The 27368-nt window shown below is 37.0% G+C and overlaps 2 protein-coding genes across 7 annotated transcripts; one reads left to right on the forward strand and one right to left on the reverse strand.

The window, feature by feature from the left end:
* Positions 1-134: 134 nt before the first annotated feature.
* On the forward strand, positions 135-8267 carry vcpip1 (valosin containing protein (p97)/p47 complex interacting protein 1). Of its 3 annotated transcripts, XM_051866447.1 has the most exons (4): positions 135-2893; positions 3195-3284; positions 5503-6175; positions 7684-8267. In XM_051866447.1, exons 1-3 carry the CDS (start codon positions 304-306, stop codon positions 6150-6152), a joined length of 3330 nt encoding a protein of 1109 aa, XP_051722407.1. In that variant the 5' UTR covers positions 135-303; the 3' UTR covers positions 6153-6175; positions 7684-8267. The 3 variants fall into 3 exon arrangements, with proteins under 3 accessions (XP_051722407.1, XP_051722399.1, XP_051722415.1); XM_051866439.1 differs by having other exon boundaries at positions 5503-8267; XM_051866455.1 differs by having other exon boundaries at positions 136-2893; positions 3195-3281; positions 5503-8267.
* Positions 8268-10653: 2386 nt separating this feature from the next.
* Positions 10654-25761, reverse strand: adhfe1 (alcohol dehydrogenase iron containing 1). Of its 4 annotated transcripts, XR_007926614.1 has the most exons (20): positions 25630-25745; positions 25155-25204; positions 25027-25079; positions 24686-24739; positions 24308-24462; positions 24027-24223; positions 23093-23170; positions 22793-22898; positions 22096-22248; positions 21851-21949; positions 21397-21475; positions 20658-20754; positions 20194-20351; positions 19321-19466; positions 15933-16011; positions 15336-15396; positions 15211-15251; positions 14952-15110; positions 12753-12838; positions 10654-12678 (listed from the first exon to the last, which is right to left on the reverse strand). XR_007926614.1 is itself a non-coding variant. In XM_051873457.1 (14 exons), exons 1-14 carry the CDS (start codon positions 25680-25682, stop codon positions 19383-19385), a joined length of 1416 nt encoding a protein of 471 aa, XP_051729417.1. In that variant the 5' UTR covers positions 25683-25761; the 3' UTR covers positions 18782-19382. The 4 variants fall into 4 exon arrangements, 1 of the variants encoding a protein (XP_051729417.1); XR_007926617.1 differs by lacking the exon at positions 15933-16011; XR_007926620.1 differs by lacking the exons at positions 10654-12678; positions 12753-12838; positions 14952-15110; positions 15211-15251; positions 15336-15396 and having other exon boundaries at positions 15780-16011.
* Between the last annotated feature and the right edge of the window lie 1607 nt (positions 25762-27368).

Consider the following 27368-nt stretch of genomic DNA (forward strand, 5'->3'; position numbering starts at 1 on the left):
ATAGGACATTTAATAAATAAAAGACAACTCAATCATTTTTGTATAATAACAGAATGTATTTTACTTGTCATTTTTTAAAATAATGTCGTTGCAAGACCTCTAGACCTGTGACGATTGTGAACAACAATTCCCAGCATGCCTTGTGCTGCCCATAGGTCACACTGTTACAGAACCGCTTCCGTGTTGTGTTTGTTACTGGAAAACAGAAGCTGCGTGAGCTGACATAATTTTCTATCGCCCGTCACTGATTAGACAGCGATGATTTTGTAAACGGCTGCGTCAGAAGAGATTTCAGATTGGACTATGTCGTTGATTCCGGGCTCAAAGCAGAAGGACAGACGCATTTTATGCGGGATGTGCCCGGACCCGCAGTGCCAGGCGAAGCTCTTCTTCCCCGCACACACCTCCATGAGCATCGAGTGCACGGAGTGCGGCCAAAGACACGAGCAGAAGAATCTCGCGAATGTGGAGGAAGTGACTGACCCAGATGTAGTGCTTCATAATTTGCTGAGAAATGCTTTGCTGGGCGTGCCAGGCCCTCCCAAAAAGGGCTCAGAGCTGGTGAAAGTGATGGGACTGTCCAACTATCACTGCAAGCTGCTGTCACCCATCCTCACCCGCTATGGCATGGACAAACAGACGGGCACTGCCAAACTTTTGAAGGAAATGAACCAGGGAGACATCTTCGACTGCTCACTTCTTGGTGACCGTGCATTTCTTATTGAGCAAGAGCATGTGTCCACTGTTGGGTATGGACGTGATCGCTCAGGGAGCCTGATCTACCTGCATGACACTTTGGAGGAGATAAAGAAAGCAAACTTGAATAGAGAGTGTCTTATTCCCGTGCACGTGGACGGAGATGGACACTGCCTGGTCCACGCCGTGTCCAGGGCTTTAGTTGGACGTGAGCTGTTCTGGCATGCCCTTCGAGAGAACCTAAAACTCAATTTCAAGCAGAACCTCAACCACTACAAAGCTCTTTTCCAGGACTTTATAGATGCCGCAGAATGGGAAGACATCATTAATGAGTGTGACCCGTTGTTTGTACCTCCAGAAGGTGTTCCATTGGGCCTGAGGAACATCCACATTTTCGGCCTGGCGAATGTACTGCACAGACCCATAATCCTATTGGACTCACTGAGCGGCATGCGCAGCCCAGGCGATTACTCCGCCACCTTCCTGCCGGGCTTGGTTTCAGAGGAGCGTTGCAGAGGAAAAGATGGCACTCTGAACAAACCCATCTGCATCGCCTGGAGCAGCTCTGGGAGAAATCATTATCTGCCCCTAGTGGGCATCAAGGGCTTGCCTTTGCCCCGTTTGCCTGCTGCACTGCTCCCGAAAGCTTGGGGTGTTCCTCAAGAGCTGATTAGCAAATATGTGAGCTTGGACTCCAGTGGAAGCTGTGTGATCGGGGGCGACCGGAGCCTGCAGGATAAATACCTACTGCGGCTCGTAGGCGTAATGGAGGACGTCTTCATGGACAAGTACGGCATCCACCCCGCTCTTGTTGCTGACGTCCACCAGTACATATATCGACGCACTGGGGTGATCGGCGTGCAGCCGGAGGAGGTCACAGAAGCAGCAAAGAAATCCGTTCAGGAGGGCCGTCTCCACCGCTGCCTTGTCTGCAATGCCCTTTCAGAGCTCCACGCGCCAGCAGAGTGGCTCATTCCGGGAGGGAAACTCTACAACTTGGCCAAGTCGACTCATGGGACGCTGCGAGCGGACAAGAACTACAGCTTTCCTTTGAATAGTTTGGTTTGTTCCTATAACCCAGAAAAAGATGTGCTTGTGCCTGACTACAAACTCAGCTCGCTCGCAGCCTGCACCTGGTGTCACGGAACCTCGGTGCGACGCGTTCATGGCGACGGCTCTGTAGTCTATTTGGACGGAGACCGTACCAACACTCGCTCGCAGGGTGGGAAGTGCGGCTGTGGGTTCAAGCACTTCTGGGAGGGGAAGGAGTATGACAATCTTCCCGAAGCCTTCCCCATCACTCTGGAGTGGGGCGGCCGTGTGGTGCGAGAGACTGTTTATTGGTTCCAGTACGAAACGGATCCGACGCTCAACAGCAACGTTTACGACGTGACAATGCGGCTCGTCACGAAGCACTTCCCCGGTGAGTTTGGCAGCGAGATCCTAGTCCAAAAAGTTGTGAACACCATTTTGCATCACACCGCCAAGCGGAGCCAAGACGAATACAATCCAGTTGCCATCGAAGGTGCTCACGTGCAGGACGGGGGAATCGGGAGTGAATCGGCCACTCGCCCTCCTACTAAAATCATCCTGACTGGACAGAAGGGCAAAACCCTGCATAAGGAGGAGCTGGTGATGAGCAGAACCGAGAGGGTCTTGCAGCACAGCATCAGCGAGCAGGCAGCCCTCTCACAGCGCCGCAGCACGGACCGCGTGCGCCAGCAGGATCCTCGCCCGTCATCTCCTTCCTCTTCATCATCTTCTGCACCTCCCACTCCCACCAAAGTGCCACCCACCAGCGGAGAGAAGAAGATACGTGTAACAACCAGCGATGGCCGGCAGGCCATGCTTAAGCTGCAACCGCACACCACCTACAGTGATCTCCAGAACTCCATCATCCAGGTCTTCAACTTGTCACCCGGACAGCTGTGCATCCGACATGGCTTCCCGCCTAGAGAGCTGCCCCCACCACGCCCCGAGGACCAGAACCAGCCAGTGGCACTCCAGCATGGTGACCGCATCTCTGTGGAAGCGCTGAAAGAGAGCTCACCCGATACTCACATGACCCAGACGCACACTCACGCGCCGCAAACGCACGCTCACTCTGACCCACACCTCAGTCGCACCAGTAGCAGGGAACTTCAGGACAACATTGACCTTGAGATGTCATCACTCTGTCTCTTGGCAGCACTTATGGGTAAGACACTCCCATCTGTAAGTGATATGCTTTATGAAATTACAGTAAGACTGATTGTCTCATACTAGATTCAGCATCTACATAAGTGTGTTTGTGTTTGTGTGTGTGTGATCTTTTTGTATCTGACTCTGGATTGTATAATACAAACTTATCGCTGTAATTTACACGTCAGAATTCTAGTTCTGTAATTTGATATTTTGCCCTCTTTTATCAGTAATTATTGATTACAAGATAAAAGTTAAACTCTGGATTTTGCCTAAACATTGTATGTCTTGTCTTTTCCTCTTTCTGTTTCTCTCAGGTGAAGATGTCTGGTCTTATGCTAAGAAACTGCCTCACCTGTTCCAGCAAGGAGGAGTCTTCTACAATATTGTGAAGAAAGACATGGGTAGTCTGTTATTTTTCCTCTTTCTCACACACAGTTTCTATTCAGTTTACACAATTCCAAATTGTGCTTTATTGGCACGACACAGACTATTGCCAAAAGCATTTGCAAAAGCACTATTGCCAATAGGATGGGATTTGAGAAATGGTTCTTATTAAAAGTGGCTCTATTTTCCAAAAAAAATGCAGAATAATTTTCATGGTTTGTGGTGTGGAACCGACCCTCTGTTAACCCAGATTCTTGTTTATTCTGCCACTGGCTGAGAGATGCACTGTAGCCACGTTAAAAATAATAAAATATTTATATCTAGTATATATATATATATATATATATATATATAAAAAAAATAATTTTTATATATATAGCAATAATTATATACATTGGGACCCAATAGTCAGAGAAAAGCTTATGCACTTTTCTAATTTAATACATTTTTTTCATTACAAATTATATCATCAGCATAACAATTTAAGTGAAAAGTTTAAGTGAATAAATCAATTTGGAAAAATACATTTCAGAATGTAATGTATTAGTATTTAGTCTGTCTTTTATTTTTGCTTTCATGACAGCAGGACTCGAATTGCATGAACGCCACAAATGTTTGTTTAAAACCTGATAGCCAGTTTTCCAGCATGATTCGAGAATGATCCAAAGTGCATCTTGTGCTTCACCAGATTTGAGAACACCTAACCGTTCATATGATTGTCATCACAAATTTATTTAATTTGATTAGTGACCTAGAAATCTGAAATATCTGCAGAATCTTATTATTATCTTATCTAATTATTATTATTTTAATATTGTTGTTCCACAAAAATGTGTATATTGTGATACATATTGTTATTGTATTTAAGGATATAGTAAACATTTTGTAAAATTAAATTATCAATACAAAAGATTATTTTTAAATTGTTTGTACTACCTCTACCTTTATTGATTACAATGAGAAATTGTGCAAATAAGTATAATAAAATAAGTGGAAAAAATATAATACCAATAGCATAAAATAAATAAAAAAAGTGAGTAGCAATCAGTGAAGCAGGTGTGTAAAATAATGTTTTTTTTTTTTTAGTGCTGTCAATTAATCGCATTTACAAAAGTTTCTGTTCATATAATACTGTATATATGTGTGTGTGTGTATACTTGCGTGTGTGTGTATACTTGCGTGTGTGTATATACAGTCAAACCAAAAATTATTCAGACATTTTTGATATATTTTTCTGACACAGTTTAACTCTGAGATCTTGACATATTTTATTACCATTTTTAAACTATAGTGAATAAACTGTATTAATGAATGAAATGTTCAAGGTGTCTGAATAAATTTTGGTTTGACTGTATATATACACTGCCCGGCCAAAAAAAAAAAAGTCACTGTTTGGATTTTAATAGGGAAATGGATCATGGATCATTGGATCATTAATAATAATGGATCATTATTATTTTATGATTATGATTATGATTATTATTTTTCTAGTATGTTATATGTTTGGCAACGGTTCTTTTAACCCTAAAAGATGGAGTGTGTAGCTTTTCATTTCTTAAACAACCATGTATTAAGAGAATCATTTTCACACATGAATTGGCACTGACCTTAACCTCAGTGTAAGTTTTTGGGATGTGCTGGAGGAGACTTTACAGAGTGCTCACCTCTTGCATTGTCATTTACAAGATCTTGACCAAAAAATGATGCACAAGAGGTGAGCACTGTGTAAAGTCTACTCCAGCACATCCCAAAGACTTTCAGTGAAATTAAGGTCTGTACTCAGAGGTGCCAATTCATGTGTGAAAATGATTCTTCATGCTCTCTGAACCATTCTTTCGCAATTTTAACCCTGGTGAATCTTGACATTGTCATCCTGGAAAATGGCCATGATGTCTTCCTACATGGTTGTTTAAGAAATGAAAAGATACACACTCCATATTTAAGAGTTAAAAGAACCATTGCCAAACATATAACATGCTAGAAACATAATAATCACTGTAATAATGATCCATTTATAGACTCTTAGGTATTTGCCTATTAAAATCCAAACAGCAACTTTTTTTTTTGGCCGGGCAGTGTACATCTACACGCACATACATATACACTGAATATGTACACTACTAACACATATATTATATAAACACAAACTTTTATGTTAGATGTGATTAATCATGATTAATCGATTTGACAGCCCTAGTTTTTGTGTATGAAGCTAATATTCTCTATTTCTGTGTTAAGGTCTGTTGGACGGGAAACACTGCACACTGCCCCACTTGTCTGGTAAGACATTTGTGTTCAATGCATCAGAGGAGCGTTTGGAGCTGTGTGTGGACACAGCCGGTCATTTTCCAGTGGGCCCTGACGTGGAGGAGCTCGTCCAGGAGGCCCTTTCCCAACTCCGCTCAGACGCAGCCTCCCGTAGCCGCGAGGGAAGCCCCGCCCACAGCCTGCGATTGGGCACCGGCGGCGCGGTGCGCAAGAAAGAGCAGAACGTCACTGTCTTCCAGGGCAAAGGTCACTCATTGGGTTCCGCCCCTCCTGAACACCCACCAATCAGGCGGCAACACAGCAGTGGTGTGGATCTCAGCAGCAGTGTTCGCGACGAAGGGTTAACGTTGTCGGGGGAGGATTTGGTGCGCGTGGCCCCGGGCATGCTCACTTTACGCGAGGGCCGCGGCATGGGGCTGGAGCCCGCTGTGATCGAGGCACAACGGCAGCGCCTGCAGGAGATGGTCTCAAGCATACAGGCGTCCATGGACAAACACTTGCGCCAGCACACAGCGGCAAGGCATGATGGGGAGGAAGAAGAGACTCCTGAGAAACAGGAGGAGATGGAGAGTCACGGGGCGGAGCCTCCCAGCACCTTTGAGCCCATGGACCAATCCTGATGCTTCATTACCCTAACAGCAGAGTGAGCTTCCTGGCATAACACACATACACACACACTGTGATCCGACTAACAAATAAGGGTGCAGCCGATTTACTGACGTATGCGTCTTTTTAGTGTAAAACGCATTCCTTAAATATTCTCAAAGTCTTAAGATGTGAAATTTGGAGTGATTATTTACGGTATTGAGTGTCGGCTTTCATCCACTTAAAATATATACATGGTGCACACTAATTTATTGCAAGAGATAGTTCAACTAAAAGTGAAAATTCTGTTATTCTTTTACTCATCCTCATGTCGTTCCAAGCCTGTACAACTTACTTTCTTCTGTAGAACACAAAAGAAGATATTTTGAACCATTTTTGTCCATATATAACATTGGACCCTATTGGCTTTCATAGTATGGACAAAATAAATAAATAAATAAATAGAAAGCACTTTTTAAAATTATCTTTTTCACAGAAGAAAGTCAGAATGACATGAGGGTGAGTAAATTATGACAGAATTTTCATTTTTGGGTGAACTATCCCTTTAAGATCACCCTTGAGCTTTGCTAGTAGATACATAGTACTTATATAATCAAAGTGCACTTTGACCCTCATTGCTGGATTCACAACCTAATTATTCACAATCCAATTTGTAAATTTGACTGTCTCACTGAGTCTAAACTTCAGCCCTGTGTGCACTTAGTAGTGGCCTGTGGAACAAACCAGGTGTCAGCTCAGTAGTCATCTTTTGCACTTCTCTACCCTGTATTACCCACAATGCATTGCTGTCTATCCAAAGAACACTACACGGTAAAAGCCTGGCAAAGAGTTCAAGCAGCATTTCACATTTACTTAAACGACCCAGAGCTCTGAAACCTCTCTCAGCAGGTCAGCATGGAGTATCCGTAGATCTGAGAGCAAGTTTCTGTTCTGAAATCTCCGATTGGCCTTTGAACTCTTGACAGTGTTGCCTTTAATGCGGCCCAAAGTCGTTTAGGCTTAATATTTGGTTTTGTTGCACCCTTTTGCATGTCATTTCTTTTTTGAACACTGTTGAGTACGAGACAATTCCTACAAGTTTACTTGGTATCGGAATGTAATGTAGATTTTGGCTAAATCTAAATGGAAAGTAGCAGAGTTGGTGACATTTTCAGGATATTCTGATTTCAGCACTATAGTAATATTGTTAGCTGTGTTAGGACATAATAAAATGCTGAAGTACAGGGCAATGTGTGTCAAGGACGGTTTAAGAGTTTTTGTTGGAGTTCAATATCAAAGAACAATATCCACATTCTGTTCTAAACAGATTTTTCTTGTCGCCTTGGCAACTGATTCATATAAACCAAAAAAATTTGATTACTAGAGCTGTTGATCTTTGTGCTTTAGTCACTGGGTAGAACATAAAACAGATGGAAAATCCTAGAGAGAACTCCGTTCATATCTATTGAAACTTTGCTGAGCTGTTGCATTTAACATGGTGTTGCCAAAAAAACAGGTGGTCAAACCTGTTATTTACAGCCTTAACAAGTCTTCTACCCTCCCCAGCTCTGATCTGCGTTGTTTGTGTGTGACACTTCTCCCAATGGTGCCGTATGACAGACGATCCGGTTGTGAGAAGGATAAATTGGAGTTTTGGAACGAGGCCTGACTTTGGTCAAAGGCCAAGTGAAGCATGATGCTGTTAGAGGCCTGTTGAGCTTTTGCTTTTGAAAAGATTGTTTTATTTTTGGGTTATTTTTTTAAGTCGGCGACATCTTTACCAGAGCACTTTTCTGTGTGGGCGTGTTTATTAGCTCTTGAACATAATTGATATTGTTGGTGTAAAGAAGAGCAGCACAAAAGAGATGTTTTACTGCTTTGTGTAACACAGACTCAAGCGCAGGTTGTTTCTCTGACTGCTGCCCTCCTGATATATTGTATTCCAGTGTACAATAGTGGTATATATTGTATTATACTTTCATCTGTACAGATATTGAATCTGTTTTTTGTTTTTTTCTCCCTTCTGGATTGTTTCTCCTCTGTTTTTCAATAAAACAGTTGGATGTTTCTACACAGCTGAGGAATCTGCTGTTTGCATGCTTGATTACTTTTCAGCCTAACAACAATAAAGTTATTCCATCTGTATGAAATGATGTGGTCACTGTTTCTGAATCAATTTCTCACTCAAAACTAGTGGTGTTTCTGTAATAGGTCACAAATGGACCACATCAATTTTAATTAGTGTTAATGCTTAACTATTAGGTTTCAGGTAATACTGAATTTTATACAAACATAAAAAAAAATTAATAGTTTTCATCTTGGTTTATATTAAAATTTACATACACTGCTATTCAAATGTTTGACATCAGAATTTTTTTTTTAATGTTTTGAAAGTCTTAAGTCTTAAAACAGTATTGTGAAAAAGTATTACACATTAAAATAACTTTTCTATTTTAATATAGTTTTAATATAGTCTTCAGTGTCACATGATCCTTCAGAAATTATTCTAATATGCAGATTTGCTGCTCAAGAAACATTTATTATTATTATCAATGTAGAAAACGGTTAACATTTTTGATGAACAAAGTTAAAAAAAAACACATTTATTTGACATATTTTGTAACATGTCTTTACTGCTAGTTTTGATCAATTTAATGAATCCTTGCTAAATAAAAGTATTAATTTCTTACTGACCCCAAACTTTTGAACAATAGTGTATACTAAAACATTTTTAGTTTTTAAGGTTGTAAAAATTAACATTAATGTGCTGTAAACAAAGTTAAACAAAAGTAGGTTACATTTATTAAAATGAACCTTTAAGAGTTCACCCAAAAATGAAAATTCTGTCATCATTTACTCACACTCATGTTGTTCCAAATTTGTATGAATTTCTTTCTTTTACTGAACACAAAAGAAGATATTTTAAAGAATGTCTGAATCTGATGGACCCCATTGACTTCCATAATACTTTTTTTTTTTCATACTATATAACTCAGTGGAGCCCATCTACCGTTTGGTTACCCATATTCTTCAAAATATCTTCCTTTGTGTTCAGCAGAAGAAATTCATACAGATTTGGAACAACTTGAGGGTGAGTAAATGATGACAGAATTTTCACTTTTGGGTAAACTATCCCTTTAATGCTGTAAAAATCGCTCATTGTTAGTTCATGATACCTAATGCATTCACAAATTGAAACTAATTGTAACGTATTACCCAGTCAGTGTTGATATATTTCTGTCCTTGTTATGTCTGATAAAGTAATAATGATTATAGCCAGACTGTGAATTACAAAATGACTTTTCATTTCATGAAATTTTGCAGCAGTCAGAGGTGTGTGCCAACGTCCTACAAATAAAAGCTAAAAAGCCCAAATTAATTCAGCAGCACCAAGGGTAAACATGATCATTTAACAGTATTCATACCAGGGTAAAATAAAACTGTAGTGACTATTTCACAACTTTTATTTGTTCCTAAATGAACACATTGTTGCAGGGAAATCAATAGTAAATATATTACTATTACAATACTACATCTTCAACAGTGTAATTAGATTACTGTATTAATTACTCTCTCTAAAAAAAAATGGATTACTAATTACTAAATCCCATATAAAAACCTTGACCTGTTGAACAATACAAGGACAGATGCAAAACTGCACTTTTTATTCTTTCAAATAAAAAATCATACAATTGCATAAATTATTCTTGTACTGACCAGAGTGTGTAAAGGGAGAAGGTTACATTAAAAACATATATTTTAACATTAAAGGGTTAGTTCACCCAAAAATGAAAATAATGTCATTTATTACTCACCCTCATGCCGTTCCACACCCGTAAGACCTTCGTTAATCTTCAGAACACAAATTGAGATATTTTTGTTTAAATCCGATGGCTCCGTGAGGCCTCCATAGCCAGCAATGACATTTCCTCTCTCAAGATCTATTAATGTACTAAAAACATATTTAAATCAGTTCATGTGAGTACAGTGGTTCAATATTAATATTATAAAGTGACGAGAATATTGTTGGTGCGCCAAAAAAAAAAAAAAACTTACATAGTGATGGCCGATTTCAAAACACTGCTTCATGAAGCTTCGGAGCGTTATGAATCAGCGTGTCGAATCATGATTCGGATCGTGTGTCAAACCGCCAAACTGCTGAAATCACGTGACTTTGTCACTCCGAACTGCTGATTCGACACGCTGATTCGACATGCTGATTCATAACGCTCCGAAGCTTCCTGAAGCTTCCTAAAGCAGTATTTTGAAATCGGCCATCACTATATAAGTCGTTATTTTGTTTTTTTGGTGCACCAAAAATATTCTCGTCACTTTATAATATTAATATTGAACCACTGTACTCACATGAACTGATTTAAATATGTTTTTAGTACATTAATGGATCTTGAGAGAGGAAATGTCATTGCTGGCTATGGAGGCCTCACGGAGCCATCGGATTTCAACAAAAATATCTTAATTTGTGTTCCGAAGATGAACGAAGGTCTTACGGGTGTGGAACGACATGAGGGTGAGTAATAAATGACATTATTTTCATTTTTGGGTGAACTAACCCTTTAAAATTTGATGTTAAATCCACTATTGTTTTAGAATTGTTCTATAGTATTTAATGCAATTGCATCAGAAGTGTAATTAAATTACAGAAAAATTAAAGCTACAATATGTAGATTTTCGCAGCTAGAGGTCGCCTATTCAAAACAAAGGCGTAGCTTGATGACGCCGAGTTTGAGCGTGAAATCTTGGGAGATGTCGTCTTCACCTCACAGCCAGTGGAAAAGAATCAGGATGGGACTCGAACAGAAATCATGTTCATTGATGAGATTATTAACGTTACTGTAGTATGAAGCAGAGCAGGGCCGAGTGCCGAGGCCACTGGAGCGATTGCTAATGAGAGACGAGCGCGACACACGCCTCACGAGCAGCGGAACTTTTATTATGCCACAGTAGCCGCTTCTCCGGTCAAGCGTATGAGGTAACACAGCGCTGTTTATCATATTAGATACATTTGAGTGTGTTGAAAATGATGTTATAACGTTACTCTGTGCGTTCGCTCGGCGGCTGCTGTGAGACACTGCTGCACACTGCAGTAAGCTAGATCGATTTTAGAATATCATTATGTTGGGTGGCTTGTGTTGATAAATGGCATGCAATTAATTTTAAAACGTATTGTATGATGGAGAAAATGCTGTATTAGCTACTTGACACAATAGTGTTTTTCTCTGAGGCATGGTAAAAGCATGGTACTCTCGGAAAATCAAGAAAACTAGATTTAAACAATAAGACTAAACGTGTTGAGCTATATAACAATAATTAGTTTTCTGTCTATAAATGTAACCAAACAGTGGTTCCCTTGTCTAATAAAACATGTAATATATTAAAGCGGCTTTAGTGTTTCCATGGTTTCTACAAAATAAAGCAGGAAACGAGGGTAACGCAGATATGACGCCTGTGGTGACTCCCGGACACGTCCCGTATCCTTGGTTAAAAATCGCGATTTTCTCACGATTTATAAATAGTTGGAAACATTTGGGATATTGTAAGTACTCAAATGAACAAAATATATAACACTGGCCTTGTGGTTTTTGGATATTTTACTGCAAAAATCTTACATATTGTGCCTTTAAGAGTAATTCCTTACTTTACTTTTTCAAGGGAAAAGTAATTATTACAATGAATACAATGATTATTTCATTCCATGTGAATTCTCCAAAAATAATGCAAAGGGCAGCGATCCATTTTTATAAACAACAAAAATAAAACTGGCAACAACTGAAACCTTTTGTCTGCTGGCATCTTCCGCTTCCACATTAACCCTACCCAAATTAAATTAAATGAATTGAATTGCTCATACAGAAAACAAATAAATAAATAAAAATGGAAATCTAAATGTTGTACATTCACCCTATATATATATATATATATATATATATATATATATATACACACACACACACACACACACAGATAGAGACATACCCGTTTCAAATTTAAACTCTGTAACTTTCTAAATCATTGTAGTCTTTGTGCATTATTAGACGGAACAAATACATATTCAAACAAATATATTCTTAGGCGAAGGGTGTAATTTACATTAAAACTGCAGTGTAATGACATTCAAATGTCTTTTAAATTCAAATCACAATATTTACATCAAGTATTTACATGTGGGGCAGTAACCTAATAGTAAAGACTCCTGACACCAGTTGCAGGTTCTGTCCCACAAGCTTTCAAGTTCCTGAGGCCCCAACCCCTAATCAGGACACCGATCTTTCATTTTTTCCTCCACAAGTAGGATCTGCGTACGGACTGAACTTTTAGTGTCATGCTATCTTAGTTTCTGCTGCTCTGTGACCCATTTAAAAGGGAAAAGTGGAGCTCTAAGGGTGGATGCATCAGTCAGGATTGAATGCTGGATTTATGGAGCCGATCGAACGAACTGCATGTCCGTCACTACGTCGACGAGAGAGCAGCCGCTGAAGTAATCGAGGTGAACCCGGCACTCCTGACAGAGACGCCCGCCGCAGAAGTTTCAGAGAGCGCCCTCTAGGGATACAAACACCAATGATCCCACAGTACAACAAAAACAAATCAGAGTTAAAAACATCACAAACTCTCACCCAGCAGAGCCACTGCGATTATTAGACGACTCCTGCATGGAGCTGTGCGGCACCTGAGTCATGATGGGCCTCAACGGATCCTGCTTCTGCACACACATAAACACATACAGTACTGTGCACACATCTTAGGCACGTTAGATGCTTTACAAAAACATTAGTTTTCGTCACTGTAGCATTATTCAATATCATATTAAAAATTAATATATTTTAAGGCAGTGGCTATTTGCACTAAGTGAAAATAGCATATTGTCTTAGCGATAGATGCTATTTACACTAAGTGAATATAACAATATATTCTATTTACACTAAGTGACAATAGCAGCATTTTCTTAGCGATATGCTATTTACACAAGGTGAAAATAGCGATAGATTCTATTCACACCATGTAAAAGTATCAGTTCTTTGCAATGGGAGTAAATAGTAATTCGATTCTATCTATGCTTTATTATTGGCAGATACTATTTGTACCTCAGTATTTTTGTACATTAACAGGATGCAATAATATCATAGAGTGTAAAAGATTATATTTATTAAAATTATTAAATTGATGCTGCCTTATTGGGAGAATAAAAACCCTCCCTACACCTTTCCCTAACGCTACCCAATAAACACTTTTAATATTATTAAACACTTGTTCGTAGTTTATTAGTATTTATTAGTAGTTTCCACTTTTAGAACATTATTTTCATTTTTATTGAAAATAAATGTGAGCTTGGAAAAGGGTGGATTCGAACCCGCATCGATCGCGTTAAAAGCCAGGTCTGCAAGCCTTATTCGATAATGCTGTGCCACTGAAGACGTTGAATTTAGAATTTTTTCTTTTTTAAAACTTGAGTGGCCCAACCACACATTCAGAGCTAGTGTAAATAGCGTTTGCCAACAAGGGACGCTATTTGCACTTAGTGTAAATAGACACTCTGATATTTTAAATGTACTAAATTTCAATGTCATCATTACAAAACAATAAATATATTTAAATACATGATATACAAAACTGACATTAAAGTATATTTTTTAGTTTACCATAAATGCTCTTCGGTACAGTTCACTTTAAGCATATTTCAAAGACAACTTAAGTGGGTCAAAAAAGCACTCTTAAATTCAACTAAATGTGTTTACTATAAATTAATCTGAATTGTAAACTATAATACATTTTCATTTATTTGAAAATAACATTCAAACATTACATTCAGCATTACAACACTTTTTGACTTTCTCAGTTTGTGTAAATCCACATGGGGTTCAAAGTATTTATTTTTTCCCACATTAAATTTTTAACACATTTAGTACAATTATGTGGTTTTGTTACATTAATACAGTGTCTACTTTTTTCTTTTTTTACCCTGAAAGAATAGGCGGGGCATGTTGTAACTTGTAACATGACCATATGACAGCTTAAAATCTGTCATATCTGTTTTCTGATCTAATAAAAACAATATTCAAGCTAAAATATTTTGTTAATAAAATACAATTATTAACTTTTTCATATGAAATAATGTCATTTTTTAAGAATTAAAAGCCACAAAACAGCTATACAGCATAGTTCAAACATAATAATTAATCATTTCTGAACGCTGACTCATGGTTTCTCAGAATTCATAAAAGTTGTTAATGTGAATTATATCGCTAACATCATAGAATAGTATAGGTCTAATATGGGGCACATTGTAACAGTGCTACAACGTGCCCCACCTGCTTAACTTGGATTTAAACCTGGCTAGTGTCTTCTGCTGGTTAGATAAGCATTAAAGAACTATCTAAACTGCTAAATAACAGATTGGAGATTAAAATAATAGCAGATTTGTCTCATTTTATATAAACACTAAAAATTGACAAGAAAAATTTGCTTCAGTAATAATTTACTTTGGCTATGGTTGAATAAATGTTCAGTGATATCTTCCAAAGATTTTGAATTTTGGCGCTTTTTTCTCTATATAGTGTTGATATGGCAACTAGTAAATACACTAAGTTTTGTCATGCTGGCATGTGTGGAAACTTTTAAACCATGTGCATTACAACTATCCCCGCGTTAGGTTGTGTCCCGGTCATCCCTACTCTTAAAAAGTATGCTAAGTACTTCTGTTTAACAAGGGAACACCCATGGTTTTAAAATGAAACGCTCAACTAGCATATACAGGTGTACTGTAGGCCATGTAGTGTATAATTTGTGCATTGAATGTGTTTTGTGTGCATGAATACCGGAGTGAAGCAGGCTGTAGGCAGGTATCCCTCCTTTCCGTTCTGAAGTCGGATGTAACACCAGTCAGCATTCTCTTGATACAGCAGCAACACGACCTCACCAGCACGGACACACACCTCTTCGTCACAGTCTGCACTGTAGTCTGCTGCCACAACCATCTCAAACACACACACAAAAAACATAATTTGATCTCACCATCAGCTTTGTAGCATAAAAACTGCTGTATCAAATTATGCTGCAGCTGAGAAAATGTGTTACCATTTCTCCTTGGTGCTTGAACATCACTCTCTTTCGACATACTGCAAGATTCAATCATTTCGCTGTAATTATAATTGACAATTAAACAGAAATGATAAAAAAGCAAGCATGAAAAGATAACTAACCTTGAGGAGATAGCACAGTGGTGAACACTTCAAACTCTTCATGGCTCTGCGTGTAGATTTGCTGCATGATGAAGTCAGACAACACACAAACTCTAAATGTAACTACAGTGAAAGAAGAGCTGAGACACTTTCTCGATTCATTCAGAATCACTGCTATTGCTAAACCTTCTCCTCTCTTTAAATACTCTCTTAAAGACGCACACACATTAGGAGATCTTGGTTAGGTGCTTTTCTAAGAAACATCAGCACTCTTAAATCTATTTAAATCTGTTCCACTTCAGTTGTTTAAATGCTGCAGGTCACAGCTCTGATCAGCCAATCACACTCTTCTAAAAGTCAGCTCTCTGCACTTACAGAAACTCACTCAAACCTTTAACACACGACACTACACTTCACATTCACCGGTCTTTCAACAAAACAAATCACTACATAGATAACCTCACATATTTCTAAGCACTGATTTAATGCTTTTTACAATTTATTTTAATAAGTTGTCTCTTAATAAGCACTAAAATTATTCACCAAATTGTGTACACTTTTTTTCTGTGCACACTGCAGTCACATGTTCATATTGGTTGTCATAATAACAGCACTTACATGCGGTGGTCCAGTGCATAGATAAGGTGAATAGACCCTATTCACAGCAGCGCCATCTTTGACGGGAATGAAAGCCAGGCTGTGAGGGATAGAAATACATCTCTTCAGTGGGTTGTACTGTCATTTAATTTGTTGTACTGTCATTTTTAGATCGTTCTGCTGATGAAAGTCAGGAAAAATATCTTTCTAAGAAATTCCAGTAGAAAAAAAACTCCAGACAACAGGAGCTGTGGAAAATTATAAGTGCTTTATGCAGCTTTTTACAGCGGATGCCATTGAAAACACAGGAAGTCTATCCCTCACAGCCTCACTTTCATCCCTGTCATAGCGCTGCTCTAAATAAGGTCTCTTCAGGTTGATTAGGATACTTTTTGCCATTGAGAAGACTGGGAAAATTGCCCCAATCAACCTGAAGTCACCCTATATATACAGCTTAGTTAGATTTTCACAGGTTTCGAGTGCACAGTATCCAAATCTAAACAAATTGGTTGTACATTTTCTAGTTTACTTTCTACAGACTCTTCTAGTTGACCATCACTAGTTTTGGGTGTAATCCCTTACTAAGTAATGAATTACTGTAATTTAATGACTTTTCCCTTGAAAAAGTAAAATAAGGGATTACTCCTAATTTTTATGTAATTGAATTAGTTAATTTTGATTTAATTTAATTAAATACTGTATACACTATAGAACACACTTTATATAAAACAACAGTGGATTTAACATCAAAATTGAATGTCTAATGATGAAATGTATGTTTTTAATGTAACCATCTCCTCCCTTTAAATACTTTGGTCAGTTCAATAATAATTTATGCAATTTTGTATTATTTATTTGAAAGAATTAAAAGAGCAGTTTCATGTCTATCCTTGTATTGTTCAACTAGTCGAGGTTGATATATGTGACTTATAAAGTAATTAGCAATAAGTAACGCAATACTGTACTATTTACTCTCTAAAAAGTAATCTAATTACACTGTAAGATGTATTTAGTAGCTAGTAATTAATTACTTTTTTTGGAGTAACTTAGCCAACACTAATAAAAAAAATTGAGTGTCTATTTACACTAAGTGCAAATAGCGTCCCTTGTTGGCAAACACTATTTACACTAGCTCCTCCCACCAATGTGTGGTTGGGCCACTCAAATTTTAAAAAAGATGCACAGAATTCTATGTCTTCAGTGGCGCAGCAGTAGCGAGTAAGGCTTGCAGACCTGGCTTTTAATGCGATCGACATGGGTTTGAATCTGCCTTTTGCCGAGCTCACATTTATTTTCAATAATAATAAAAATGTTCTAAGACTGGAAACAAACTGCGAAGGAGTGTTTAATAATATTAAAATGCTCCAATTTACTCCATGTCAAAATTATTTTGGTATTCTGCTAAATAATGACGATCTTTAGACACACAATGTATTAAATGAAAAATAATGGACAATGTTTGTCCATTTATAAATAATGACATTCCCAGTATGTTACATAAACTGTTTTAAGAGTTAAATTCAATTTATGGGATATAATACAGATGGTGTCTGATGCAGCCGATTAGGAAAATGATATATGTTTTCTGGACAAATTTGATCGTAACCAACCCAACACTTGCGTTATTTCACTGTTGCAATCATTCATTTTTTAAAAAGGCCTATATTCTTAATATACACAAAATGTTTGGATATCTGATCGCCAACTTTCTAATAACATTTTAAAAACTATATCTTTCTTATGCTAATATTCAGCTGCTTAAATGCACTTAACACATGGTGAATTTTGGCTAAAATGCAGTGTAACTTGTTAACAGGGTGTTGAGGCCATAGATTTGTTGAGGCCATAGATATGTATATGTAGATGCCACATTCAATGAGAAGCTTCTCACTGCAGAGCAAATGGAGCTTATGTCTAGCTCCTCCTCCCTAAACCTCCAGCAGGGAGAACGAATGTAATTTGGGCCTAATGGGTGGAGCTAGAATATCCAACCACACCCTAACCCTACCCACAAATCTATCCCTCCACCCCATTGGACCTCCAAAGAGGAGGAGCTGGAAGTCATTTGACTTTACAGTGAGTACAACTTGCGTTCAATGGCTCCAGACACATCGGTGCGCCCGCCATCTTGGAACGGTCAGAGTGTATTCACTCACAGTAAGAATCAATGATGCCACAACATTGCACCGATATTTAAATTCCCGGAGAAATGTGATTACCTTTCACAGGTGAGAATGTGTTGATTTGTGTATTTATATGTATTAACTCAATATTACAGGTTTTTACTATAGTACTTTTTAATGTTTTTACTTTTACTAGGGTAACTAATCGTGTTAGCCGATGCCTTCGTCTTCGATTGTGTTAGTTTAGCAAAATCATCTGCTGATGTCTATTGCAGATATAGATATTGATACATGAGTCTAAATACAGACGCTGTCAGCTTGCTCTAGGATGTTCACAGATCATAGAGCAGGGATATTGATATTGACTATTCAATATGATGGATGGCTTATGTATGGCCCATAGTACAGCTGCTAATGAGGAATCTATGTATATATATATCTATGGTTGAGGCACTCATTGGCACCCCCTCTAGCTGGTGACACCCTAGGCCAGTGGTTCCCAACCACATTCTGGGAGGCCCCCTATGCAAAACTGCACATTTTGCATATCTCCCTAATCAAACACACCTGATTCAAGTCATCAGCTTATTAGTAGAGACTCCAAGACCTGAAATGGGTGTGTCAGACAAAGGAGACATGCAAAATATGCAGTGCTGGGGGGCCTCCAGGAACATGGTTGGGAACCACTGCCCTAGGCAACTGCCTAGTTTGCCTATATTCCAAGAAATGGCCCTAATGATTATAAAGTATTATGGCATTTGCATTTTATTGCATGCATTGATATTTCTATCATTTTCATAATTTCTGTGAAAATATTCAATATCATATGAGGGCTCCTCAATTCAGATGAACATTTCAGGACAGCATGAATGAATTCATTAATCAGTCTTTCAGATTTGCTACATGGCCATTCAGGAAAAACAAAAACAAAAAAACAACTCGACCAAAAAAACAAATGCAATTAAAAGTCTTATCCTAATTCTTAGATTAGACTCCTTTAATTCCAACCTGCCTAAATCACTCTAATTAACAAATCAGCCTAAGGGTTACAGTGAACGGAGAGTATCCGTACTGTGTGCATACAGGGTAGTTTAAATATGATTACTATGATGATTGTTTAAATATGTTGATGACATATGAAACACAAATGTATGTGTCATATTTATATTGGTGTGCAGAATAGAGTATCTGATTGTGAGTATGTTATAGTCTTAAGACTGTGACATCACTGTGAAAGGATTAAAGTTCAGTAAGGTCACTGTGTTCAGATCAGTGTCTCTGCTTACATAATGAAATCAGCTAATCTGAGGCTGTGAACTTCAACAATGTTAAAATGTCCTTCAAGAGCTCAGTAGAGCTTCATGGACGCAGCAAATAGAGCGGTCAGATCTTCTTCAGTGTGAGCTCGAGGAGACAGTTTAGTTACCCGCTCCTGTGAAAAAATACACAAAAATAAACTCATTTAATCCCTCTGAGATAATTTTAACACATAAAATAATATAATTATTTTATTTACTTAATTATAACAGTAAATGGTATAATGTTATATGCACTGGAGTGTTGCATTTTAAGCTGGGGATATAAAACATGCATAAGTACCATATTAATGTATTTAAAATACTTTGTTATGATGCTAAAATTACCTTTAAAATAAGCATTAATGATGCAGCTTATACATTGCATAATTTTACTTCATACACTTTAATGTGGGAGGGACAATTGGTGGACCTCCTATTGAAGACCGTAAGAAGTATTTTAATGTTTATATATATATATATATATATATATATATTTTAACGTGTCCTTGTTACAGTGTAATTGTACATTTAAGTACTGAGTAACATTAATTAACAACATGTACTTAGGATTAGGATTTGGTTTAGGGTGTTGCACGTAAATATGCATAATTTACTGTTATTACTATAGTAAGTACATGTTACATAAGTAAAAAGGACATTGTAAAATAAAGCGTTACCTAATAATAATAATAATGATAATGAGCAGTCGTTTTAGCTGAAGGAGCTTAACCCTTTAGGATGTCATGTTTCTTTCTTATTCTCAGGTGTTGTGTGATTTTTGATAGAGCAGAATTTCAGATTTCAGCAAAAAATGATCTCTGTAGCACTTTTTAGTACAGGGATGTAACGTGATTTGTTGACCTGAGGGATGGTGCCCTTCACCAAAGATGGTATGTCCTCTTTAGTGTAGCCAATTGCAGACAAGCCATCCTCCACTTCCAGGTCATAGAGAAACGATCTGAGAGTGTCCGCCAACACACGGCCAGCATCATCTTTCTTGACGTTACTCACATCAGTACCTGATAAAACACATTCACAATCTGTAATATAAACCTCCATCAATCATCAATTAAATCATACAGTGTTCTTAAAGGTAGCATTTTCTATAAAATCATCCACAAAAATTACAATGAATAACATATAATCAATGCACCCCAAATACGTTTTACACAATAAACATTTAACTTTCCAATACAGCAACACAACTGAGTACATTTCTTTAACAACTTTTATGAAAGTTAATTTTTAAATCTTTATAAGCATTACATCACATTACAGTGTTAATATTTGACACAATGTTGAGATTAGCTTTCTAAGTGTGTTACCTAATATTTGTGCTGCCTCCAGGTGGCGCTCAGGACACATGTTTGCAGTAAAAGTAAAAACAGCAGGTGAAGTAAGAACTACAGAGAGTCCGTGAGGCTAAAAGAGAAAGGCACAGTAAAACTATATCATGAAAAACACTGGGAATCTGCCATGAAGAAAAACACATGAAAAATATTGTGAGATCCCATCAATATTGGAAGTACTAGAATTGGTATTATTATGTATTACAGAATATATAATGTGTGATATTGCATGGATTAGGCTAAAAACACACTATTAATAAAAGTTTGGGGTCAATAGAATTTTTTTAATGCTTTTGAAAGACTTATGCTCACCAAGGCTGCACTTATTTTATCCAAAATACAGTAATATTGTAAAATAATAATATAAATTAAATGTTTTCTGTTTTAATAGATTTTAAAATTCAATTTATGATGGCAATGCTGAATTTTCAGCAGCCATAACTTCAGAAATCATTCTGATTTGGTGCTCAAGAAACATTTCATATTATTACCTATTGTATTTGATCTTATTTCTTTTTATTTTGGAAACAGTGATACATATTTGCAGAATTCTTTGACGAATAGAAAATTCAAAAGAACAACATTTATTTGAAATAGAAATTGTTTGTAACATTATAATGTCTTTACTGTCACTTCATAAATTTATTTAATCATAACTAAATAAAAGAATTTGTACTGACCACAAACTTTTGAATGTAGTGCAGTTTATATTTACCACTATAGGATGTTCTACATTGTATCCTTTAGCCCTGTGAGTTTTGACATTCCCGGCAATAGGATATGACATTCCATGACTTGAACACAGAAAAAGAACAATCAACAAGGCATTATCAGATAATTTCCAAAAATACATAACAATTTAAATGAAAGTTGTTTTATCATAAAAGTGGCGTATTGTCACAAAGGTACATCTTTATGTCACTAACTATCCATTACTAACTTCAACAAAAGCTGCAAGAGCTCTATGCCTTTCCTTAAACTCTCACAGCAATAAATTCAGTCCACCTGTGCTGTCTGTTCTGATATGTGCAAATATGGAAAATTATGGCATTGCAGCACTAGCGATTCCATTAGCAGTCTCTTAAGTGTGTTGTGATTCGATGCTGCCAAACTCATTACCAGAACCAACTCTTTTGGGTGTTAATTTAATGTAAGTTCTATTTAATTACCATAAATGGACTCCTGCATTGCCAAATCCAATTCCTGCAAACACACTGGCCAGGTGCATGCTGGAGCGAGCCTCCACATCTCCCGCATCACGCACCGCCCTACAACACACACGTCTTCATATCTTGCCAATATTACATTTAAATATAATACTTTTAAAATTGATAAAAATCAAAAATCTAATTTTTTGAGAAGTATCCAAATAGTCAATAAACAACAAATAATCACATGACCTCACTCAACATACCGTTTTAAGTATTTGGCAACGATCTTGAGAGCGTGTCTTGCCCAAACATCACTGATTGGATTGCTGCCCTGGTAAGCGGGGCGATTAATGGGATTAGGTGGGCAGGGACTTCTCAGGTTATATGGCAATGCAGTGAATGACTCTAATGCATGACTATAAAGAGAAAGATTTAAACCAAACACAATAAATACCAAAATCTAAATGAATAGCATAATCTTTTTTAAAGAAACTAATACTTTTATTTAGCAAGAATGCATAAACTAATAAAAAATGACAGTAAAATGAAGATTTCTTAAAAAAATGTGTCACAGGTTCCACCGACATATTAAGCAGCACGACTGTTATCGACATTGATTATAATAATAATAAATGTTTCTTGAGCACCAAATCAGCATATTAGAAGGATCGTGTGATACTGAAGACTGGAGTAATGATGTTGAAAATTCAGCTTTGCCGTCACATGAATAAATGACATGTTAATATATAAAAAAAAAGTTATTTCCTTTCATTAAAAAAATTAAAAGCACCAAATGGGAAGTTAATAAAGCAGGTTCGCACAGAATGAGCAAAACCTGGAATCATCAAATTGGTTCTTTCTGTCAGCATACTTACATTTTCTTGCTGTACAGTAAAGGAATTTGGTGATTGCCTTGGTTTGAATGTGATTAATAAATAAAGTGTTCATGTAAACACACACCAGAGCACGTCAAACCCGCTGTTAGCTGCCACTCTGGATGGCATGTGAAGAGTATGTAGGGGATCCACCATCCCTAAAGTAGGCTTTAAGGCTCTATTTGCAATACCTGAAAAGACACACACATTAAAGTTCTAAACTTACACAACAAACACAGTACAAAGATCTAAACCTCTACCATTACACCTTAACTATTTAACCATTATCTCATCTTAAACCTCAACTCTCAACCTTTCCGAATTCGGTGTTTACACACACTGAGAACAGAGACGAAATGTTAATGAGTAAAATGTTTCTGCGAACCAGTTTTGGCCTTCATGTCCTCAAAGTCAAAGATCGCCACTCCTGTGGTTTCACTCCCTGTTCCAGCCGTTGTAGGAACTTACACATGCACAGACATACAGAAACACAAAATGGAAATGAATATATATATATATGTAAGTATAATGTATCAGCATATTAATGAAGGTTGATCTATGGTCAATGTTTGGTCTCTTGAGCTGTGGTCTGTAGTTATCTGCATATGCTAAATGGTAACCATTAAAGGATTAGTTCACTTCAGAATTAAAATGTCCTCATAATTTACTCACCCCCATGTCATCCAAGATGTTCATGTCTTTCTTCAGTCGAAAAGAAATTAAGGTTTTTGAGGAAAACATTCCAGGATTTTTCTCTATACTGGACTTCAGTAAGGTACACCAGGTTGAAGGTCCAAACTGCAGTTTCAGTGCAGCTTCAATGCGCTGTACACGGAAGTACCGTGGTATGGCGAAAAACTCCAACTTCAAAACCGTCCGATATCGTTGTTTTACCTTTTTTTGTAAAAGGACGTTTGGCTTAATCTTTGCACGTTGCTTTGTAGACCCTGGATCTGTACTTTCACCCATGTCACGCGTGACCTTTCTAACATGATTACGTCATGCGTGGCCGATCGTTTCGCTAGATAAGACCCTTATTCCTCATCTGGGATCGTGTAGTGCACTTTAAAGCTCCACTGAAACTGCAATTTGGACCTTCAACCTGGCATACCCCACTGAAGTCCACTATATGGAGAAAAATCCTGGAATGTTTTCCTCAAAAACCTTCATTTATTTTCGACTGAAGAAAGAAAGACATGAACATCTTGGATGACATGGGGGTGAGTAAATTATCAGGAAATTTTCATTCAGAAGTGAACTAATCCTTTAACAAGAGAGAGAGGCAGAAAGGAAGCAAATGTCTTTGCATGTCTTTGTACCAGCAATTAGAGGCTTCAGTGTGGCTGTGATGGGTTTTCCTTTTCCAATTGGTGCATTGACAAAGTCTAGAAATTCTGCCTCTGGATGAGAAGCATAGAGATTGGCTGCTTTACAGGTGTCAATCACAGAGCCCCCGCCCACAGCAACATACACATCAAAATGTCCTTTTTTGGCAAAATCAATCGCTGCTTTAAAGCTGAAAAGAGAAAGAGAAGTTGCTTTCACACACTTCTGTTTATATCATAAGCAAAAACTGACAATAAATAGCCCATTTTGTAACCTTTTGTCAGTTGGTTCTACTCGCACGTCCTCATAGATCTTGTATTTGACTCCATGTTTTGTCAGTGACTCCAGCACTGCAGCAACCGGCGGCAGCTGAGACAGGGTTCTATCTGTCATCAGACACACATTACGTGTTCCCATGTTCTGCAAATCCTGATCAAATCAGCCAAAACAGCACAACCAATGACAGACAATTCCCAAACTGATCTGACATGAAGTGAACAGACTTTAAGATAAAGAGCAATAAGATGAGCAATAATAGAGCCTAATCAGTTCAATGCTTACAAATGGTTGTCATAAAAATACATGAACAACGTGAGTTTGAGTATATAATGATACAACTGTAATTTTTGGGTGGAAAAAAAAGGTCCTTTACCATGCCAATTTCTCTGGTAACTCCTGCTCCAAATCTGATATTTGAACAAGCCATCTGAAACAGAACAACAAAAAATTAAATGAATAACCACAATAATAATAAAAACTTCTATTATTATCATTATTATTATTATAAAGACCTATGATGTTATGATGTAATTCCTGGATATTCACATTCAATTACAAACTGAAATCTCTTTGCTTGACTGACTGACATTCATTAAGATTAAAGTATTTCACTGTAAATATATGTAAGTTATTTAACACTGTATTAAAAAACTATACTATAAGTGGTGAAACTATATTCCACAATGAATAAATAAATAAATGTTGTGCGCTTACTTCAAATGCATAGTCTGTTTTCCTCTCACAAATATGAGCCTCACCTGCAGAAACTACACACATAAAACACACTCACATATTGCAAAGTTAATTTATTTAGAGAAAAAACACTGACTGAAATATCTTACCTCGGTTATAAGTGTGGGAATACGCTTGAGAATGCGCGGGACATCTGCACCTATAAAACATATGGCATGCAAAAAAAAAAAAAAAAATACTGGTATTATATAAGTTGTTACTAATCCATATTACTTTATTCTGTGTAAAACAAAAGAGAGGTGCTTGGCAGGCCGACTCAGTAACAATTCTGAAAAATAAAATGCAGTAAATGGAGACTAAGGCTGTCATTCTGACTATCTTCTTTTGTGTACCACATAAGAAAAAGAAAAAATACATTTAGGTCTAGAACAACATAACTATGACTAAAATATGTGTGAGATTTTTTTTTTATGAACTATCCCTTTAAGGGTTTGTTTACAACTCTCGGGTCATTGAGTAGAGACAACATGCTTAGCCTATACAAAAATTAGAAATATATAAAATCCACAAACTAAAAACACACTTTAATACCTTAACGATATGAACTGAAATAATGAAACTTACGCCGCGCTCGCGAGCTGACGCATCAGATGAGCGACTCTCTCACCGCCTGCCATGATTTCTGCTCGTGCACTCAATCGCGCGCCCACGTCCGCCACCTGCTGACAGGTATGCGCTCATGACTGAGGCGGAAACATAACTGCGTGTGCTGGTAAATGTCTGAAATAGAATCAACTCAAATTACCTTTATTGTCGCACTACTAAAACACAGAAGTGTAGTGATAGGTTAAAATCTTTGGTACATCCTCCTAACACTTACAAGGCATGACATTACATAAATAGGCAAAATAAGCAAAATTCAAATAAATATAGGCCTAAGTAGGCCTTTATATATATATATATATATATAGTCGGACTCTGGACTTTTTTCTCAGAGTAGGTTTATTTTTTTAATGTCATTTTCTGTAAAGCTAGTCTGCATATCTTAAAAATGCTGAACATTTCCACCTTTGTTGCTGAGAAAAAAAATATACGGTAGGACCCCCAGGGCCCCCACATCACCACCACCACCTTTATTTTTTCTCCTGACCATTGATGACACAAATTCTCATCTTAGCACTTTTGATAAATGGCTACATTTTTTTTTTTATTTTGTCATCTTAATATCAACATTTGTGAGATTTATTCAGTCGAAATATCTAATTTTGTGTCTCTGAAAAATAGTGATCTATGACATTATTAAAGTATTTTTGTGTCTATTTGTTAATGAGGGACACATTAATGTTTTTAGATTTGTGGAGTAAAAAGTTATAGCTTTCATTTTGAAGTAAAAAAATAATAATTAGACCCTTGGGGTAAGATGACTCTTCCCCCCATCCCCCAGATTTGGCACAAAGGCCCCAAGTGGCATGTTGTTACTTGTGTTATTATTTTTAAATGTAATAATTACTGTAATTATTGGTGGTTTTATTTAGTACGTCCATGGATTATGTACATTTAAGACAACTATGCTTTAAAATCTATAGGTTAGTTGAGTGAAATCTTTAATTTTGCATTAGTGTTGGTGTTATGACATATCTTCAATTAAAATATGGGAAATTAAGTGAGTAAATATTCATATGCCTGTAGTGTAAATAAATCGTAGAATAATTTTACCTTTCAGATGAATCTCTTTTACTGAGATTCTGCTTTGTCTGTCATCGGTTATTCAATTATTATCAACTAAATTGTCAAAATAAATTTTTAAATACAGTAGTTTATTTAATATTTTACATTAATGACAATTTAAAATATATATATAAATATTAATAAGAATTATATCAAAAGTCATTTATACGTTCTGTAAAGGTTGGTTGGGGTGGGTATTTTTACACAAACATAGCCTAATTGCCAGTGTTTTATACAACAATTACTTTTAATTAATGTTGTTGAACTGTATGGTGTGGAGAAGCTGTTTGTGTTTTACTGACTTTATCAGAACACTTTTTATAACAAATGAACTACTTTGAGATAATCTGTCAGTAATTATAATAGAAATTATTAGGAACACACACACACACACACACACACACACACACACACAAAACGTTTTACTTTTTTATCTAAATGAGGGCAACTAATTACTTGCAGTTATAAAACACTATAGACTAATCTAATCCAAGTTATAAAAGAAGGCTTTTCCATCACTTGTCAAATTTCTGAGAATGACGTTAGTTGTGTAACGTAAGTGACGTAAGTTGCCCTCCCTCGGCGTCATCAGCAGAGTCTCTCAATTACCGGCGGTTGAATCTGATTGATTCATT

Source organism: Ctenopharyngodon idella, chromosome 2 (genome assembly GCF_019924925.1).
Source record: "Ctenopharyngodon idella isolate HZGC_01 chromosome 2, HZGC01, whole genome shotgun sequence".
Lineage (NCBI taxonomy): Eukaryota > Metazoa > Chordata > Actinopteri > Cypriniformes > Xenocyprididae > Ctenopharyngodon > Ctenopharyngodon idella.

Coding starts and splice junctions, on each gene's coding strand:
- vcpip1 (XM_051866439.1), top strand. CDS start 304: ATGTCGTTGATTCCGGGCTCAAAGCAGAAGGACAGACGCATTTTATGC. Junction 2,894..3,194: donor TCTCTTGGCAGCACTTATGG/GTAAGACACTCC, acceptor TGTTTCTCTCAG/GTGAAGATGTCTGGTCTTAT. Junction 3,285..5,502: donor TGTGAAGAAAGACATGGGTA/GTCTGTTATTTT, acceptor TTCTGTGTTAAG/GTCTGTTGGACGGGAAACAC.
- adhfe1 (XM_051873457.1), bottom strand. CDS start 25,682: ATGGCAGGCGGTGAGAGAGTCGCTCATCTGATGCGTCAGCTCGCGAGC. Junction 24,740..25,026: donor AAACAGACTATGCATTTGAA/GTAAGCGCACAA, acceptor GTTCTGTTTCAG/ATGGCTTGTTCAAATATCAG. Junction 22,899..23,092: donor GGACATGAAGGCCAAAACTG/GTTCGCAGAAAC, acceptor GTGTCTTTTCAG/GTATTGCAAATAGAGCCTTA.